Raw genomic sequence first — 17,798 nt, 5'->3', positions numbered from 1 at the left:
GTAGTTAATAGCCTTGGGTTCTAGACCTCAGTCTGTCCCACTGAAGCAGCACTTGTGGTTTGCAGACACCATAAGGAGACTTTATCGCAGCCACACCAACCTGCTGACATTTGCGTCAGCTCTGTTTTCTCTGTCTGTGTAAGGTGGGGGGTGGGCAATCTTATCCTCAAAGGCCCTGTGTGTATTCAGGTTTTCGGGGTAACCTTTAGGTCAGCTGCTCAAACCCAGGTGTGAGGACTTCTCAGCCAGTCAGTCCTCTAATTAGTAATGTAATTAGGGGATGGTGGTGGAAACCCGCATAGACGGCGGCCCTCTCTGGATAAGGCTGCCCACCCCTGCTGTGTGTGGTGGCTTCAGCCGCTTCGATGGCAGGAGAAGAGCTCGGTGAATCCAGACGTGATGGGAGCTTCACTCGCCCCCCTCATGTGAAGCTGCAGGTTCAACAGTCGGGTTATTCTTCATTAAGACATTACAGTGGGGGCGAGAGACAGTGATGAGAGCGGCAGGGTAATGCATTATCACCCAGCAAAATTCAGTCAGATGGATACTTTAAGGCTCTGTGTCATATGTGAGACAGCAACACAGACTGAGCCTGTACTCAGAGCAAGGGCGAAATCTCCCGGCAGTCGCCGGATCCCTTGCCAAAGTCCACTGCACCGTCTTGCTCCAGAGTGTTGCAGATTTCACAAGTCGGCGAATGCGCTGATCAGAATCACGCTGTGAGAATTGCGGCTTCGGTTTTCCTCAGACAATTTGATGACTTCTCAACCGACACCTTAATATTTGGTCGAGCTGCTCTCTTCTAGGCTTTGTCTGCTGACGCTGCATTGCCAGGCATGTGCAGATGCCATTTAGGGTACGTTAAATAAGTCTTGTTGTGGCAGGCACCCTGAGATAGTACTGAGCCCAAAAAAAGCTGCGATGCCAGAGGATCACAACTAATTTTGTGCAAGAAATTGGAGATGCCTCAGATGTGTCCTTTAAATGAACATGCTGGTGCATTTGTCTAGGGAATGGAACATCTTAATTAGGTACATGATGATGAAGACTGTCCTGCCGCAGTCTGGTCAATCGCTTTGCCGTGTCACCATAGCCTTCTGGGGCTGCATTGAATTTGTTTTTTCCTTGCCGGCCCCTGGAGGATGGGCTCCCCCTTTGAGTCTGGTCCCTCCCAAGGTTTCTTCCTTCTCGGGAGTTTTTCCTTGCCACTGTAGCCTATGGCTTACTCACTGGGGGCTTTGGGTGGGGATGCTGTAAAGCACTTTGAGACGACGTAATGTTGTGAAAAAGCGCTATACAAAAATATATTTTTTGTTTGATTGTTTTCAGATTGCCAAAGCCATCATGACCACGTTCTGTCTTTGCCTTTGTGATGTTCTCAGATGACAACCAAAAGACAGCCGAACGTTTTATGTTAATTTTTTTCTAGAAACTATTTTTGCTGATGGCTTAATTAGGAATGGATAGTCCTAAGGTTACGTTTATTTCATAATTACCCAAGGGAATCTCCTTTCAGATTGGCATCCAGTCAGGGAGGAATGTGATTGTGGGTGTAGGGGGAGGAAACAACTCACAACTACTAAACTGTGGTGTTACTCTACTTCCTTCTCTCTGCAGTGGGGGGTGGGATGGGGTGGGGTGGGGTGGGGGCTGATTGCAGATGTAGCTTAGCACGTAACAAAATCAGCGGCCTCCCTCATATATCGCTGCCGCTGGCTGTGCAGAGGCAATAGCGTAGCGGAGATAGCAGTAGCACTTTGTTTTAAGCACAAATTATCGTGACAAGGTGCCGTGATGTATAATGGCCATTAGGGAGGTCATTGTGAAACCAGGCAGGGCTCCACAGGGACAACAAAATGACTGTTTGTGTTCTTCACTTGTCTGGCTTCTGATCTGGGCGGGGGGGGGGGGTGACTTTAGGAAGCCCCCCTCTGTGATGCATTTCCGGCATCACTACCTTACGGAAGATGGCAGCTGTTTTTAAGGGGGGAACACTGGGTATTTAATGACAATGTACAGTCCTGCGACAGGTACGAGAAATGGAACCAGCGCCTTTCTGACTGTTTGTAATGCTGGGTGTCAGTCTCTAGGCTTTAATGAGGAGCTTCAGTACTTGTCTCTAAATGACATGTATTGATCCTTGCGGGTGTGTTTTTCAGTAAATCGAGAGCATGTTGTTTGACTCTTGACCAATATGTGGCTTAACAGCCCGGTCAATAATAGCACACAACGTAAACAAACTGTCATTGTGGAAGTGCTGTGGGGAGAAAATGATTCAGTTTGGCTTCCTGTATGTTACTGCATATCGTGTCTATCAATCCATCCATCCAGTACATTATTGCTTTTGCTGGACATGCTTGGGTTAAGTAGCAAATAGGTGTGAACGTTGTGATACTTTAATCAGTGGTACAGATTCATTAAAAGGATGGCTTTGGCATAATAGTTTTGAGCAGCTGAGAAATGATTGGAGTGAAGGAACTGCAGTTCACATTTAAGCCCTGAATGTCACATTGTGTCACGTTTTGTGGGTTTGCATAGATCACATTTGAGGACCAAATTGTCCCCAAAGTGTCCTACTTTTGGGGACATCAGTTTTATAAAAATCTGTGAATGCAAAAAAGTAAAAATGACAAAAGTCTTGAATTTGGTTTGGTTATGTATGGTTAAGGTTAGGGATGGGTAGAGGTTAAGGGTGTCATGATTGGGATTAGGGTTTTTCCCATAGAAATGAATTGAAGGCCCCCATTTATATAGGTACACCAACATATATATATGTGTGTGTGTGTGTGTGTGTGAGTGAGAGCCACTCTGCAAGTGAGATTTGCTGTTCCTTTCACCCAGCTGTCCTTGTGACGCCTTCGGGGCTGAATCGCGTGCCAGAGCTTGGTGCGCCGCATCAAATTAGCCGCCTTCACTGAGGCAGAGCGGCGGTACTCCTGTCCGAAATGCCATGTGAGCAGGGCCTCCGCACTCGGCACTTGGTGCCAACGCACCTCAGCATGCGACGCTGACAGTGCTGCTGCTCTTTTCTGAGTGGGAATTAATGCAGCAATGGGGTAAACAAGACTTCTGAAGGCACGGGATATTTCGGCTTATCCTACTGCACCCGTAACCAGTGGGAACCGCTTGATGTATGAATGCCATTAAAATCCAAGCGTGAATGGGGAGCAGAAAGGTGGAGATACTTCACCCAACCTTCCAGACACCAGCACAAAGGCTGCCGTTTCTGTTCTGGCTATTACTGCCTGCTTTTTTTTAAAAGTATTCCATAAATATTTTATCCCTTTGATTCAGAAGTTTGACTTGGGAGATAATTTCAAGCAACACCGTCATATCTGCCTAAAGGAAATAGAGATCCTTCCCTCCCTGCTGTATGGAGGATAGTAATCACTTGGCTTTTAGTGAGGAAAAATCGTCGCTTCCTTCAGGGGGTGGGCAACATGCTGGGTAGAATAAATGGCCCCCATGTTATCTTTATATTGTAACTTCTTTGTCTTGCGTTACTGGCTGAAAAATAATTCAGATTATCTGCCTGCAGCACCCAGGAGTATATAAATGAATCAATGAATGTGTGATGTCATGTGTGTTGTATTTATTGGTTGTACTGGTGATTTTAGAGACGGAAACAGCAGCAGTACTAACTGGCAGATTGAGAGAGGCTTCATGTGATCTTTCTGCAGCTGGACAACGTGGACGAACAGGCCGCGCAGATCCGCAGGGAGCTCGACGGCAGGCTGCAGCTGGCAGAGCAAATCGCCCGGGTAGATTTTATTTCCCTCTTATCTCCACATTACTGTAATAATCATCTTAGTTTTTTGTTTTCAACTTCTTTACTGTCATAACTGTACAAATCATAGTGGATCACAGACTGGGAGAGCAGCCTGTCCACCTTCTGTCCCTGACATGGGCTGCAGATTACTACCTTGAGAGGCAGAATGCCAAAATAACATTGTCCTAGGACCATCACACCTGCTCCTCAATCTCTACAAGCAAATATGACCTACAGATCCAGCCACTTAAAATTTCCCCTCCAGTCTGGCTGGCAGCCAAATCCCAGCCAAGTTCCTTCCAATTACCATCCGAAAGCTAGAGCCCCCCTTCTTCTAGGGGTGGGCCTATATTTGACTATAAACCCGCCCATTCATTCACTTGCAGGGTGATACCATTAGATGGCGCTGTCTTTACAAAAACTTTACTTTTCTTTTTACAGGGTTAAATGATTGAATGGTCTTTGCTATGACTTAAAAAAGCTCATTTTTGTTTTAATTTATTTTATTTACTTATTTTATTTTAATATGCTTTATTGGTTTGTTTATTGTCTATTCTTATTTATCCTTTGTACAGCACTTTGGTCCTACAGTATATTGATTTGTTTTAAAGTGCTTTATTTTAAGCATAGTCCACAAATTTTCAATAGGGTTCAGTTTGTTGGCTTTGGGAAGGCTGTTCTGATGTGTGTTGTGATCATTGTCCCTGTATCAACTGTCCAGCCATTGATTGTTGATACTGTAACTGTTGATTGATTAAAGAATTTGTACAGTAGGTGATTGGGAGTTCATGATCCTCACCTGCTGCAGCAATCAGAATCAGAATCAGAATCAGAATCAGCTTTTATTCGCCAAGGAATTAGTTTCCCACAGTTTGATACTCTCTCATACACAAACAATAAGTTAGAGCTGGGCGATAAATCAATTTAATTGATTAATTCGAATTTACAGTTCAGGACGATGTGTTTTCATGAAATCGATTTTATTACTTTTTTTACACACAAGCGCCAAATGCGGAACTAATGCGATGCACCATTCCTCACGGGTAAATTAACACTGTAGCAGATTCACTAACAACATGGCAATGACAGGGGAAAAGATGGCACGTGCCCAAAGAAAGGTGTTGCTACTTCTGTAATATGGAATTGTAATATAATATGTCAAACCCAATGGCATAAAGTATTTACTTAATACTAAGCTGACATGATAAAATTATGTGTTTTTTTTCTATTATTATTACAATATTACTTATTACTTTTATTTATAAGTTTGAGGGTGTATTGTGTTGTTGCCAGTTTTAAAATAAGCTATAGAGAAACCTTTCTAAAAGTGTTCACAATAATAACTGACACTTTATTGATCCCCGTGGGGAAATTGTGTTTATGCCTCCCTTGATCTTTGAAGAATAAGTTGTCTGTGAAGGCCACCTGTTGGGGCCTTGCTCAAGGAGCTGCAGACATGCTGAGGCTGGGCTTGAACCAGTGACCTTCTGATTACAAGCACACAGCTTAGCCCACTGAGCCACACACTGCCCCTAACGGTGTGGTCTAAAGTAAAAAAAGCTAAATAAAGTAGTTTGATTTTGTGTAGGGGAGGGGAGAATCGATTGAAATCGGAAATCAGATTTTTTGTGAAAAAATCTGAGATTTTATTTTTAGGCCATATCACCCAGCTCTACAATAAGTGACACTATAAAAACAAAATACCCTATACAAGAAATACTGTACAAATACAGTACAATACAACACACATACAATACAAATGTGAAAAATTATAAATATTATAAATATACACAGGTGAGTAACACTGTGCAATTTTAAGGTGCGAGGTATAGTGTAAACAGTTTTTGTAAACAGATCTGTAGCGCCTGCCAGAGGGGGGTAGCTGGAGAAGATTGTGTCCAGGATGTGATGGATCTGAAATGATTTTAACTGCTCGTTAAAATCTATGCTCGTTTAGCCGAACTAAAGTCCACAAACAGGATCCTGGCATAAGTTCCTGGACGGTCCAGATGTTGCAGGATATAATGCAGCCCCATATTCACTGCATCATCCACCGACCTGTTTGCCCGATAGGCAAACTGCAGGGGGTACAGCTGGTGTCCTGTAATGTCCTTTAGATGGGCTAAAACCAGGCGTTCAAAGGATTTCATGACCACAGACACTATAAAAACAAAATACCCTATACAAGAAATACTGTACAAATACAGTACAATACAACACACATACAATACAAATGTGAAAAATTATAAATATTATAAATATACACAGGTGAGTAACACTGTGCAATTTTAAGGTGCGAGGTATAGTGTAAACAGTTTTTGTAAACAGATCTGTAGCGCCTGCCAGAGGGGGGTAGCTGGAGAAGATTGTGTCCAGGATGTGACGGATCTGAAATGATTTTAACTGCTCGTTAAAATCTATGCTCGTTTAGCCGAACTAAAGTCCACAAACAGGATCCTGGCATAAGTTCCTGGACGGTCCAGATGTTGCAGGATATAATGCAGCCCCATATTCACTGCATATTCACTGCATCATCCACCGACCTGTTTGCCCGATAGGCAAACTGCAAGGGGTACAGCTGGTGTCCTGTAATGTCCTTTAGATGGGCTAAAACCAGGCGTTCAAAGGATTTCATGACCACAGACGTCAAGGCGACAGGTCTGTAGTCATTCAGTCCTGTAATGGTGGGTTTTTTGGGGACCGTGATAATGGTGGAGCGTTTGAAGCAGGAGGGAACTACACACAACTCCAGAAATCTATTGAAGATGCGGGTGAAGATGGGAGCCAGCTGATCAGCACAGGTTTTGAGGCAGGAGGGGGATACACCGTTTGATCCCGGGGCCTTCTTGGTTTTCTGTTTCTGGAACAGCCGGCTCACTTCCGCTTCGTGTATTCTGAGTTCCAGGGGGGAGGATAGGGGGGTGAGAGGTGTGATGAGGGTTATTGTCTCTGGAGTGGGGTGGATGGGGGGTGTGAATCTGTTTATCTCAAACCTACAGTAGAAGTTGTTCAGCTCGTCTGCCAGGTCTTTGTTTGCTTCAGCGGGGGGTAGGGGTCGTCTGTTGCTGGTGATATCTCGCAGGCCTCTCCACACTGATGCAGGGTCATTGGCTGAGAACCGTTCTTTCAGCTTCTCAGAGTAGCTTCTTTTTGCCACTTTGATCTCCCTGGTCAGCGTGTTCCTGGCCTGCCTGTACAGGGCCCTGTCACCACTTCTGTAGGCATCATCCTCCTTGGCCTGGTGAAGATGTTGCAGTTTGGGAGTGAACCATGGTTTATTGTTGTTGTATGTGCAGAAGGTCTTGGTCGGGACACACACATCTTCACAAAAACTGATGTATGATGTCACAGTGTCTGTCAGCTCATCCAGATTATCAGATGCAGCTTCAAAGACAGTCCAATTAGTGCAGTCAAAACAGTCTTGCAGTTCCTGCTTTGCTGTATTGGTCCACTTCTTCACAGTTTTGACTACAGGCTTGGCACGTTTAAGCCGTTGCCGGTAAATTGGAATAAGATGGACCATACAGTGATCAGAATGTCCTAAAGCTGCCCGGGGGACAGAGCGATAGGCATCTTTTAAAATGGTGTAACAGTGGTCCAGTGTGATGTTGTCCCTGGTGGGGCAGTCAATATGCTGTCTGTGTTTAGGAAGTTCCTGGTGTAGATTCACTCTGTTAAAATCACCAAGGACAATAAAAGGGAATAGGGATATTTTCTTTCCAGGGGGGGTGATCTGGTCGGCCAGCGTGCATTTACATCTGAAGCTCATTTACATCTGAATGTTGGTGGTGCTGATAGACTGTGAGAATTGTATGCTTTGAACTCTCCAGTGCTTTTTTAATACCATTCAGTGACTGATGTTGGGAAGACAATGGATATTTACTGTACACCTCCATGTCTCCTGGATTACTGACCCTAAGTCATTTCTGCTACATGGCTTTACACTGTACAATATTTATATTTACATTTAAAGCATTTAGCAGACTTATCCAAAGCAACGTACAAGGTATCAAGGTACAATAAGCTGGGTTTAGAGGAGCTTACAGTTTTGATGGCGAGTCCGGCTCTGTGATGGAGGGATGTTAAAGTGTTTTCTGTCTTGTGATTTCTTCTATTTCAGGGGTTTCTGGTGTGTTTAGCCGTTTAGATGGTGGACCAGACTTCACGAAATAGCGTTTCTAATGTGACTAGCCTTTTTCTGCGTATTGAAACTTTTCAGAAATGCAAGACTTTGCCAGTGCTTTTGTTCACCACCCGAGCGTATAGTCGTGAACAGATGTGAAATTTTGGCCAACTTTTTCATTGAAATTCGATTTGTATGTGTTCAGAAAAATTTGTGACCAGAGGCTTTAAAAGTGTTTATCCAAATAGGGACCTCAAAAAATGTCCCCAAAAGTAGGAAAATTTCAGGTTTTACTACACTTTGGGGGCAATTTGGTCCTCAAATGTGATCTATGCAAACCCACACACAAACACACACATACTACCAGTCAAAAGAGATGTTAATGACTTTCACACATTCAGTTGACCCCCCAGCCCCCAGCCCCCAGCCCCACCACTTTTCTTGTGCTTGTGGGCAGTTCCTTGCTCAGGGTATTTGCTATGGTGAACTTTCATGCAAAAAACATTTGCACTTTCAGGGTCCCTGTGTGGCTCAGTGGGCTAAGCCTGTGTGCTTGTGTTCCCCGGATCACTGGTTCAAACCCAGCCTCAGCATGTCAGTCATGACTATACAGTGTATAAATGTTTTTGGTAGACGATCATACTTTTTTTCCACTATAGTCTTCTGGTTTCTAATTTACATGCCAACAACAGTTTTGACTGGTAGTGTGTAATGACTGTTTAGTAGTGTTTATTTAACCGACTGGCTTGATAGTCAGAATATGGAATAGTCTTCCTGATAACATAGTGCAAGCTGAATCCTTGAGTTCCTTTAAATCAGAGCTAGATAAGATTTTAACAACTCTGAGCTATTAGTTAAGTTCTCCCTAAGCGAGCTTGATGGGCCGAATGGCCTCCTCTCGTTTGTATAGTTCTTATGTTCTTATGATCTGAAAGCAGTGTTTCTTATGTTAAAAAAATAACCTCACCTTGACCGCTTCAAACATCTGTCTCATCTGTCTCATTGTTTCATTGTGGCCAAGCAGAGAAGTTAATGATACATTCACACATCACCCCCCCCGTGGATGCGCAGCCACCAGCAGCCTATCCGGCTGTTAGCCAGACAGAAAGAAAGAACACACCTTTATTCTCCACAGTAAACCTTATTACTTTGTTTAGACCTGTAATTAGTCTGTCACAAACATCTTGGGTCACTCTCTTCTCCCTAAAAACACTAAAAACACATTTTGACAGTTTTAGGCCATCTTTGCCTCACAACAGAAACTATTTCTAAATTTCACAGGCCATTTATTGCAGTGTAGTAAGTTTATTAATGAAATTGGAATTTTGTTTAAATATAGGAAAATTGTACTTGCTTAGATTTTCATTTTTTGCAGTGTAGTTACAATACCTGATTCAGGTATCTTACCTGATTTCAGGTAAGTCACTTCAGATTACTGCTCTCCCTGGTGGATGGATAGATCATTGCAAGTACTTTACACACAGAGAGTTGAGGGGTGGATCATGCCGGCCCCCTTTTTCATTACATCATCGTGGGGGATCTCATTACAGTCAAGGACCAGCCAAGAGCCAGTCAAGGTCCTGTCAAGGACCTGTCATGGAAAGTGGGGAAATTTTAAGCGGCTGGATCTGTATAGTAGCTAAGACTTGAAGAGCGTTTCATACCAACCGTCCCAATGGAATCCGTTTTCCAGGAGAGGAAGTATCCCAGGTTTATCTCCAAGGAAATGGAGGCGATGTACGTGGAGGAGCTGAGGGCCTCCGTGAACCTGCTCATGGCCAATCTGGAGAGCCTCCCCGTGTCCAAAGCAGGGCCGGATTTCAAGCTTCAGAAACTGAAACGTTCTCCGATAAATTCCTCCTTCCTGGACATGGTGGATGAGAATGAGGTCATGCTGTCCAAGTCTGAGGTGGTCTTGTCTTTCACTCTGGAGGTGAGTAGAGTCATGCCACCTTTAAGAAGAAGGTCCTAACCAACCTACTAGTTTATTTAGTTTAGTTTCCCTACGTCATGTAGCTTGATTGTGTTTAATTTAAGATTCCCGACTCTCGTGCAGCACGTTAGAGGGGAGATGAGGCTTTGGCTCAGTGTGTATCAATGAACTGATGTGATTCTGAAGTCTGTTTTATGGAGGTGTTTGGGAATGAGCTCAGATGCGGCCTGCTGTGTTCGAGTCTACAGATTGTGATAGTGGAAGTTCAGGGGCTGAAATCAGTGGCTCCCAACCGGATTGTATACTGCACCATGGAAGTAGAAGGAGGAGAGAAACTGCAGACGGACCAGGCGGAGGCCTCCAGACCACAGTAAGATCTCCACACGTGGGTTGGACTTGGTTCAGATAACTTTAAGAGCTTTGTAGATAGGTTAGGCTTCCTTAAGATCTCCACACAAGGGTTAGGCTTTGACAACATCACCTTAAGCTCTTCATACATGGGTTGGGCTTGGTTTAAATATCTCTAAGAGCCTCACACAAGATTTGGGCTTGGTGTAGATCACAGGAAGATTATCATGCACTGTTTGGGCTCAGATTACCCTGTATACATGGGCTGGACTAGGTGCATATGATTAACTGCACACATAGGGTTGGTTTTGAGCACGACTGTAAAGGCTGCAGAATGAAGTATATTTGACACTCCTTAGGAAACACAATTTTCAATAAAATAAATAATATAGCAAAAGCGAACCCTCTCATGTTTTATGTGCCTGCACACATATTGTTTTCCTGTATAAAAATAAATAAAAATACCTTAATTTGGTCAATTCCCCACCTAATTAGCCAGGATCAGTTTAATAACATCAATTGATGATTACCATTCTTTGATATATGAAATAGATTTTGTAATGATTATGTATATGTGAGAGCAGGTGGAATGCCTCAGTACATGCCAGTGTTGCCTCACACTGTCAGGGTTTGGGCATGAATACCCCCCCCCCCCCCCAACTGTGTGGGTAGCTGGGGTTTGCATGTTATTCTTGGATTTCCTCTGGGTACTCTGGTTTTCTCCCATTCCAAAGACCAGGTAGGGTAGTTGGCTAATTGCCTGTAGTGTACGTGTGCATGTGTGTCCTGCGAGGAACTGACATACTGTGTTCCTCTGTCTCGTACCCTATGCTGCTCAGGATGGGCACCAGACTCCCACAAGCCAGTGCTGCATAAACCAGTTTCCCAATCCAGTCCCCGGGGTCCCACAGCCAGTCCACATATTTGCTCCCTTTCAGCTCCCAGTACCTGGACTGTCTGGCAGGGAGCTGGGAGGGAACAAAAATGTGGACCAGCTGTGGGTCCCCAAGGACCGGACTGGGAAACTGGGATAAACAGTTTGAAGATAACTGAATAGATAAAGAAAGATAATAAAATTCTCATCAAAAGCCACGAGTTCTGGGCAATGAAAAATGTATTTATTTGATTATTTTATTTATTTTCTTAAATCAGCTTATCTTTACCAAAAAAGGCATAGGAAGAAACAGGTGAATGTAATGCCTTTGTTACAGGTATCTTTGCTGTTTGTGTTGTGGAGAAATGTGAGAAAAGGCTATAATATTATTTCAAAGTCCAGATAGAGGTGAGAGTACACGAGGAAGCAAGTAATACGTATAATTAATGTAGTATTACTCAACGTTTTGTTGGTGGCTCTGCAGTAACCTCAGCCTGTATTCACTTAGTATAACCAGTACTTAGCGTACTGTGTATCCAACTTGTGCTGGTGTTGTCAAATCTCTGAAATTGTTCCTTCTCTAATGAGTGATTTATTGCCTACCCTTCCTGAGTCTCCTGTTTACAGACGGTACTCACCTAGAGTCACAGGCTACCCTGTTCCCAGTACTGCCTGGACTCCGTGTTACTTATCTATTAAGATAATTGTGTGCCTAGTGGGTCTCCCTGCTGGGTGCCTTCAGGGTTCACTGTTTGAGACCAGTGGTGCGAGAATACTGCAGGTGGGTGGGGTTGGGGAGGGGGTCCAGAGAGCTTTGCAGGTCTATTGAATGAGTTTGCAGTCTGATGCATATTCCTACAATCTTTATTGTTAGTTTGGCACCACCTTAATACCTCAAAGCAAAAAAAGTCAATACAATACATGTATACAGATAATAGATGTAAAAAATATTTTTATTTACTGTTTTTCAGTAAACTGATACTTTGCATAAGAGAAATCTGTGACATTTATATACCAGGAAAAGTCACTAATTTTAGCTTGTTTGTGCAAGTCTCTTTTATTACAGTTGTCATAACAAAAGCAAAATGCATGTTTTAATAAGAAATTAGCACCATGAAAAGACTTGCTATCTATGCAGTTGTTAAGGGCATGCTATTTACAACAGGCTGCCAGATATCGACGCTTTAATGCACAGAGGCTGGGTCTTGCGTAACTGTAGCGATATCCTTGACTACTGTTTGGTCTATCCATACTGCATCCAGGACGGGGGGCCAGCCGGTGCGACTGAGCGGGGGCTGCTCTGCCTGCGTTTTCCTGTGTCCCGGCCTCCCGGTCACCCTCACTGACCCCTCGTCAGTCATTACTGCAGAGGGGGATGAATCTGAAAGGGCCAGCATGCTAACTCCCAGATGCCGCTATAGATAAAGGAAAAGAATGTCTGATATATGGAATATTTCAAAATTATGTAAATGGAATGGACAGATTTAATTGCCTCAACGCAGTTTGTGTCTTTAAAGTTATAACTGTCGCTTATTAACCATATATGTGTAATGTCTTTACACGCGCGCACACACACACACACACACACACGCACATGCACACAGACACACGCACATGCACACAGACACACACACACACACACAGACACAGATTAGGTATCTATATTTTTGTGGGAACCGTCCATTCATTTCTATGGGGATAAACCCTACTGCCATCTGTGACGACCCTAACCCCTACCCAGCCCGAACTTTAACCAAAGTAACCAAACAAAATATGACTTTTGGCATTTTTAGGTTTTTGATTGCAATTACTGTTTTTTGTTATAAAATAGAGTCCCCAACAGGTCAAAATAACAGTTTTTGTTGTATTTTGGGGACATTTGGTCCCCACAATGTAATACATACACGAGCACACAGACACAGGAACCAGGAACCCTGGAACCGAGAGGCTATCTACTGTGCCACCAAACTGTAAAATATGTGCAATAAAAAATCTTCTGTGAGGATAAATATTAAGCAAATATAAGTATGTTTCCTGCTAGTTGCTCCTCCTAAATATCGATTTCATTCTTGAGTGTATAACTTCCAGGGTTACGTGGCATCATGGTCGAAGTCTTTATTTGATCAGTCTGGTCCTGAAAAGGCACTACTAATATCCATATTAATCGATATTTCAAATGAAATCAACAGGAAGTCATAGAGATGCCTGGATGATGAACCAAATGACCCTTCATTCATATAAAATTGTGTGGTCAAGGGAAAAAAATGCATGATAAAGATTGACTTAGCACCTGTAAAGCGCATAGCCCATCATCATTCCCTGGAGCTTTTTTTCACTTTGAATGATGGCCCTCAGTGATTGATGGCCAGTTCAGTCAGTATAAAGAGGTCAGTATAAAGAATCAGTATGTCCATTTTGCCTGTCAACTGGACCTTTCATTACTCATAATCCAGAACTACCAAACTCTGACACACATAAAAGAACATAGGAATCTCACCTAGGTACCCACAGAATAAACAAGGTGGGTCGCCATAAAATTCTGGTCAACAGAAGCAACCATCACCAAAGGGGAGTGACGTTCTTACCATATCTTTCACTTCACCAAATTTCATGAGATATTGGGGTCCTTGTCTTTCCAGTCCTGGATCTCCTTCCTGGACTAAAGTGCTCATTCTCTGGGGGTTTCTGAATTTCAGAAGCAGAATTTCAGAACCTGGAGATCTGCAGCTGCAAAAATCACCTTAATCATTAAGCTTCTCTCACCAGTATGTCCAATTCTCAAACCACACAGGGAAGTGCATTTATGCTGTGGGATTCATCACTCCAGAGTGGCAGGTTGGTTCTGGTTCTTTAGAGCTGCTGATTCCAGCTTGGTATGGCAGCATTATGTTAGTGGGAAGGGGGGGTATGGATTTGGTCTACCTTCCATTGCACAGCAAAGGCCTGCGTGTGAAAGTTGACAGTTAAATAACAGGTTGGCATACTGTAAATATGCATGCTGCTGCTTTCAGCAAAAACACCTTCTGTGAAACCGAGGCTTAAACCACACAGACACCCACAGCCTCTGCGGCTGAAACATGCCCCCTGGACCATGAATAGAAGGAGTGGGATCTACTCTGTGTTCCTAGTGCTGCGGAATTCCACGCCAGTGGGCCTACATGCACTTCTCAGCTATTGCCGTTGGCTGGGGGGGTGCATCAGAGTGGGGGAAGCCTCACCACCTGTCCTGGTTCCCAGGTTCCTGGAGGAGCAGGATGCTGGGAAGGTCACAGCTGTGTTTTACCATACTGGAGGAGGCAGACAGAGACTCCGCCTTCAACCAGATGCCACTGTTTCCCAGCAAGGTGTAAAGTCTTTGCCAAGTCTGACATTTTGGCATTTGTCCCACTGAAGGGAATATGCCATAGAAGTGTTTGGGGGGGGGGGGGGGGCTCCACCGATTTCTTTGATTCAATCAAACATAACCAACAAAGGCAATGTTTCCAAAGTACTTTTCTGTTCTACTGAATTCATGGATAATTTGCTTTGCTACCCAGGATTTAGCAATGGCAACCACGCAATTGTTCTGTTGCCTTGGCAACTCAAACATTCCACCATTTGCTTTCACGTTCTTCCCTACCCACCCAAAAGTGGTGCAGGATTTTTTAAGACTCTTTGGACCTCCGTGCCTTATTGCTCAGCAACTTTACAAGGCAGTGGAGTTCTTTCCTTGGTCACAAAGGGATACTCAGACAGCAGCACGTGGGGAATCATCTTCCATGTCACTGTACACATTTTTAGTACATGGCAGGCAAAGGGGAACATTGAGCCGTATTCTCATGTATAATTTGGCAGCAGTACGCCTCTGTGTTTCGTGTATATATCTAGGTTTTGTGTCCTTGCAGTCCCACATAAAATGTCGGGCTCTGTCTGCTTCCGTCCACTCCTTTTACCATCCCTTCTGAAGAGAAGGTGTGGAAGTCTGACGTTTTGTGATTTTGCAGGTGGGGCACCCAGGGGGACTTCACGACGACTTACGCCCTGCCTGTCGTCAAGGTGAAGCTCTTCACGGAGAGCACAGGCGTCTTGGCCCTCGAAGACAAGGAGCTGGGCAGGGTGAGGGAGACTATTGAATAAGATCTAAACATTCAGTATTTTTTTAGGTAGCCTGTCGATAAATCATATTGTTTTAATTCGCATGAGTTAAGACAATAATAAATATTGCTGTATTGTAATAAATTACTTATTACATAGTAACATACATATATATATTTATTTTATTTATTGATACAGAAGATGTACAGATGGCTTTCTAACATTCCTGAGGCACGTGTTGTTGACTGATGTCCGTTATCAAGCTTGTGATTAGTGGGAACAATATTGCAAGTGTTTCTTTGTTTTGAAGAAACATCCGGTCTCCAGCACTGAGGCACGTTCCTCTTTAGCCCTGGGGTCTGTATTGGTCATTGTAAAGCAATTACCCTGCCCTTGTGTCAGTAAGTGTTTGCGGACAGTGCAGCAGTGTAAACTGGGTGGGCCGTGCCCCGAGTGGCATCCCACCGGCCTTCTCAAAGCGGCCCTCGCTCTGCTCTCCCTACCAGGTGGTACTTCACCCCACTACCAACAGCCCCAAAACGGCAGAGCTGCACAAGATGGCGGTACCAAAGAACAGCCCGGACACAGATCTGAGAATCAAGCTGGCCGTGCGCATGGACAAGCCCCCCAACATGAAGCACAGCGGGTACGGGATCTGGGAGGAGGCCATGGGTGGGGGGGGGGGGTTCCTACTTTGCCAAGAATCACTGCCTTTTTAACCAAAATGGCACCAATAAAGTTACCAGCAGGAAGTGGGGTAAATCAATGAGCTTAAGCCGCCACTGTGGGGCTTGTGTCCTCATTTCCCTTCGGAAACAACCTGCCCTGCTGACACATGCAATCCTGATGTTAGACATCTGTAGAGACACATCACGCTGCACTGACACATCACTTTGCACTGACACATCACTTTGCACTGACACATCACGTTGCACTGACACATCACGTTGCACTGACCTAGTAGCCAGCAAGCCCCGTGTAGCCCTCCACAGAGGTGGAAACCATGACTACTGCAGTTTGGCTACAAAAATTTCAAACAGGACATGATTCAGTTGAAATCCTGTTCCTTAGAGCACAATCTTGTGACTTAAGTCAACAGAGTCTCTGCTCTATTTATTTAAGAGCACAATTCATAGTTCATCTCCTTGGATCCATGCAAAGCTCAGAGATTGGGTGTCCTCAACGTGCATCCCCCTTTCTGACTGTGTTTTTGAATGACCATAGAATTATAATGAAATTCTAAGAGCTCTGGGGCTATTTACAGTCTGCCTTTATAGATATTATCGAAAATAAGAAAAATGTGCCTTGAGTAGTCAATTATTCTTTTAATATCTTTTTCATAGTTATTTTAAGATCCAGCAATCCTCCAAAGAATGAGGGTGAGGTGGTGAACATTTGTGGTGGAGTGTCTGATGAAGTGGCCTGGAGATCACTGCTCTGACCTCATTGCACTGTAGTCATGTTTAGCAACTGTGGATGCAGTAGGGTGACAGCGCCCCCTGCTGTTCAGAGTTAGATCGTTAGAATGGGAAATGCCAGTCTTAAATTGTGCTGTTTCTGAGTGACAGTATGCAAAATGATTTTTATAATAAGCCATTTATTTGTGGTGTTTGTATAATGCTTCATATTTTATTTGAGGATATGGCAAAGCAAAACTAATATTTTCATGTGTGGATTTGGTGCACTATTTTCTTAAGGCACTGGGAATTGTAATTATTTTTTAATGATTGTCTTAATTAAATTGACAATTTAACTATAAGTATACTACTCCAGGAATAAGTATACATGAATTAAAAGTAGTTCTATATTTTTTCCGCCCTTAAGATTTTTCCTGTCATATTTCACTTTAATGATTATTCCAGTAGGGGGCAGTATAGTCAATGATTTTAATACTCCGTATGCTCCGTATTATATCTAAGATAACTAATCGGTGCAAAACATAATTGCCTTTGTATTGAATTTTAATATGCTATTTTTAAATATTTAGAATGTGGCTGTGAGCTCTGATAAACTTTTTTTTTTTAAATGATAAAGTACTTATTCAATCTGTCTCCATATTAAATAGTAATAGGTGCATCGGCGGGAAATGGACACTCTGGCTGATATAGGGGGCCCAACATTTCACAGGGGCCCTCAATAACGTCAATAAGTTTGCAAATCAGACTTAATTTAAAATAGACTTAAATGCTAAGTGAATATTTTAATGTATAGATTAAATGTCCCTCATACATGGGTTTGAAGACGAAGTGCATAGAAAATGAATAACACATGAGCAGCATTTGATAACATTCTATGTTATTATAGAATTAAGCTTCCCGTGAAGTAGTACGTACTCTTCAGGAGGGCAGAGTCCCTCACACACAAGCCGCCCTGCTGTGCATTCAGATGCTGCTCTGAGCAGGACTGGCCAGAGATACTGCATCCTACCACAATGAATGGTAATGAACAGTGAGGAGGTCCCTAATTGGCCAGAGTGTCGGATTTTAATTACCTTCTCAATTGACCTCACAAGTGGCTGGAGGAACGTCGCTTAGAAGCCGAAACCAGAATATCTGCTGGGGTCCTGGCATGGTACGGACGCTCACGTCAGCCTGACATGTTGGAAACCGTGTTTTGGCTCTTCAACAGGCCACACACCTGAGGATCCCCCAAGCTCTGCCGTGGGGTGGCTGGGAGG

General features: G+C 43.6%; 1 protein-coding gene across 5 annotated transcripts in view; it reads left to right on the top strand.

Moving 5' to 3' along the window:
* Positions 1-17,798, top strand: part of cadps2 (Ca++-dependent secretion activator 2) — an 87,765-nt gene that overhangs the window by 27,565 nt on the left and 42,402 nt on the right. For all 5 annotated transcript variants that reach the window (XM_072710698.1, XM_072710689.1, XM_023826000.2 and 2 more), the window contains 5 exons: positions 3,681-3,761; positions 9,586-9,825; positions 10,074-10,195; positions 15,031-15,142; positions 15,628-15,767. In XM_072710698.1, coding sequence (XP_072566799.1) covers positions 3,681-3,761; positions 9,586-9,825; positions 10,074-10,195; positions 15,031-15,142; positions 15,628-15,767 — 695 coding nt within the window. The remainder of the gene's footprint in view (positions 1-3,680; positions 3,762-9,585; positions 9,826-10,073; positions 10,196-15,030; positions 15,143-15,627; positions 15,768-17,798) is intronic.

This window comes from Paramormyrops kingsleyae, chromosome 1 (assembly GCF_048594095.1).
Source record: "Paramormyrops kingsleyae isolate MSU_618 chromosome 1, PKINGS_0.4, whole genome shotgun sequence".
Lineage (NCBI taxonomy): Eukaryota > Metazoa > Chordata > Actinopteri > Osteoglossiformes > Mormyridae > Paramormyrops > Paramormyrops kingsleyae.
This window is presented reverse-complemented; position numbering and strand designations above follow the sequence as displayed.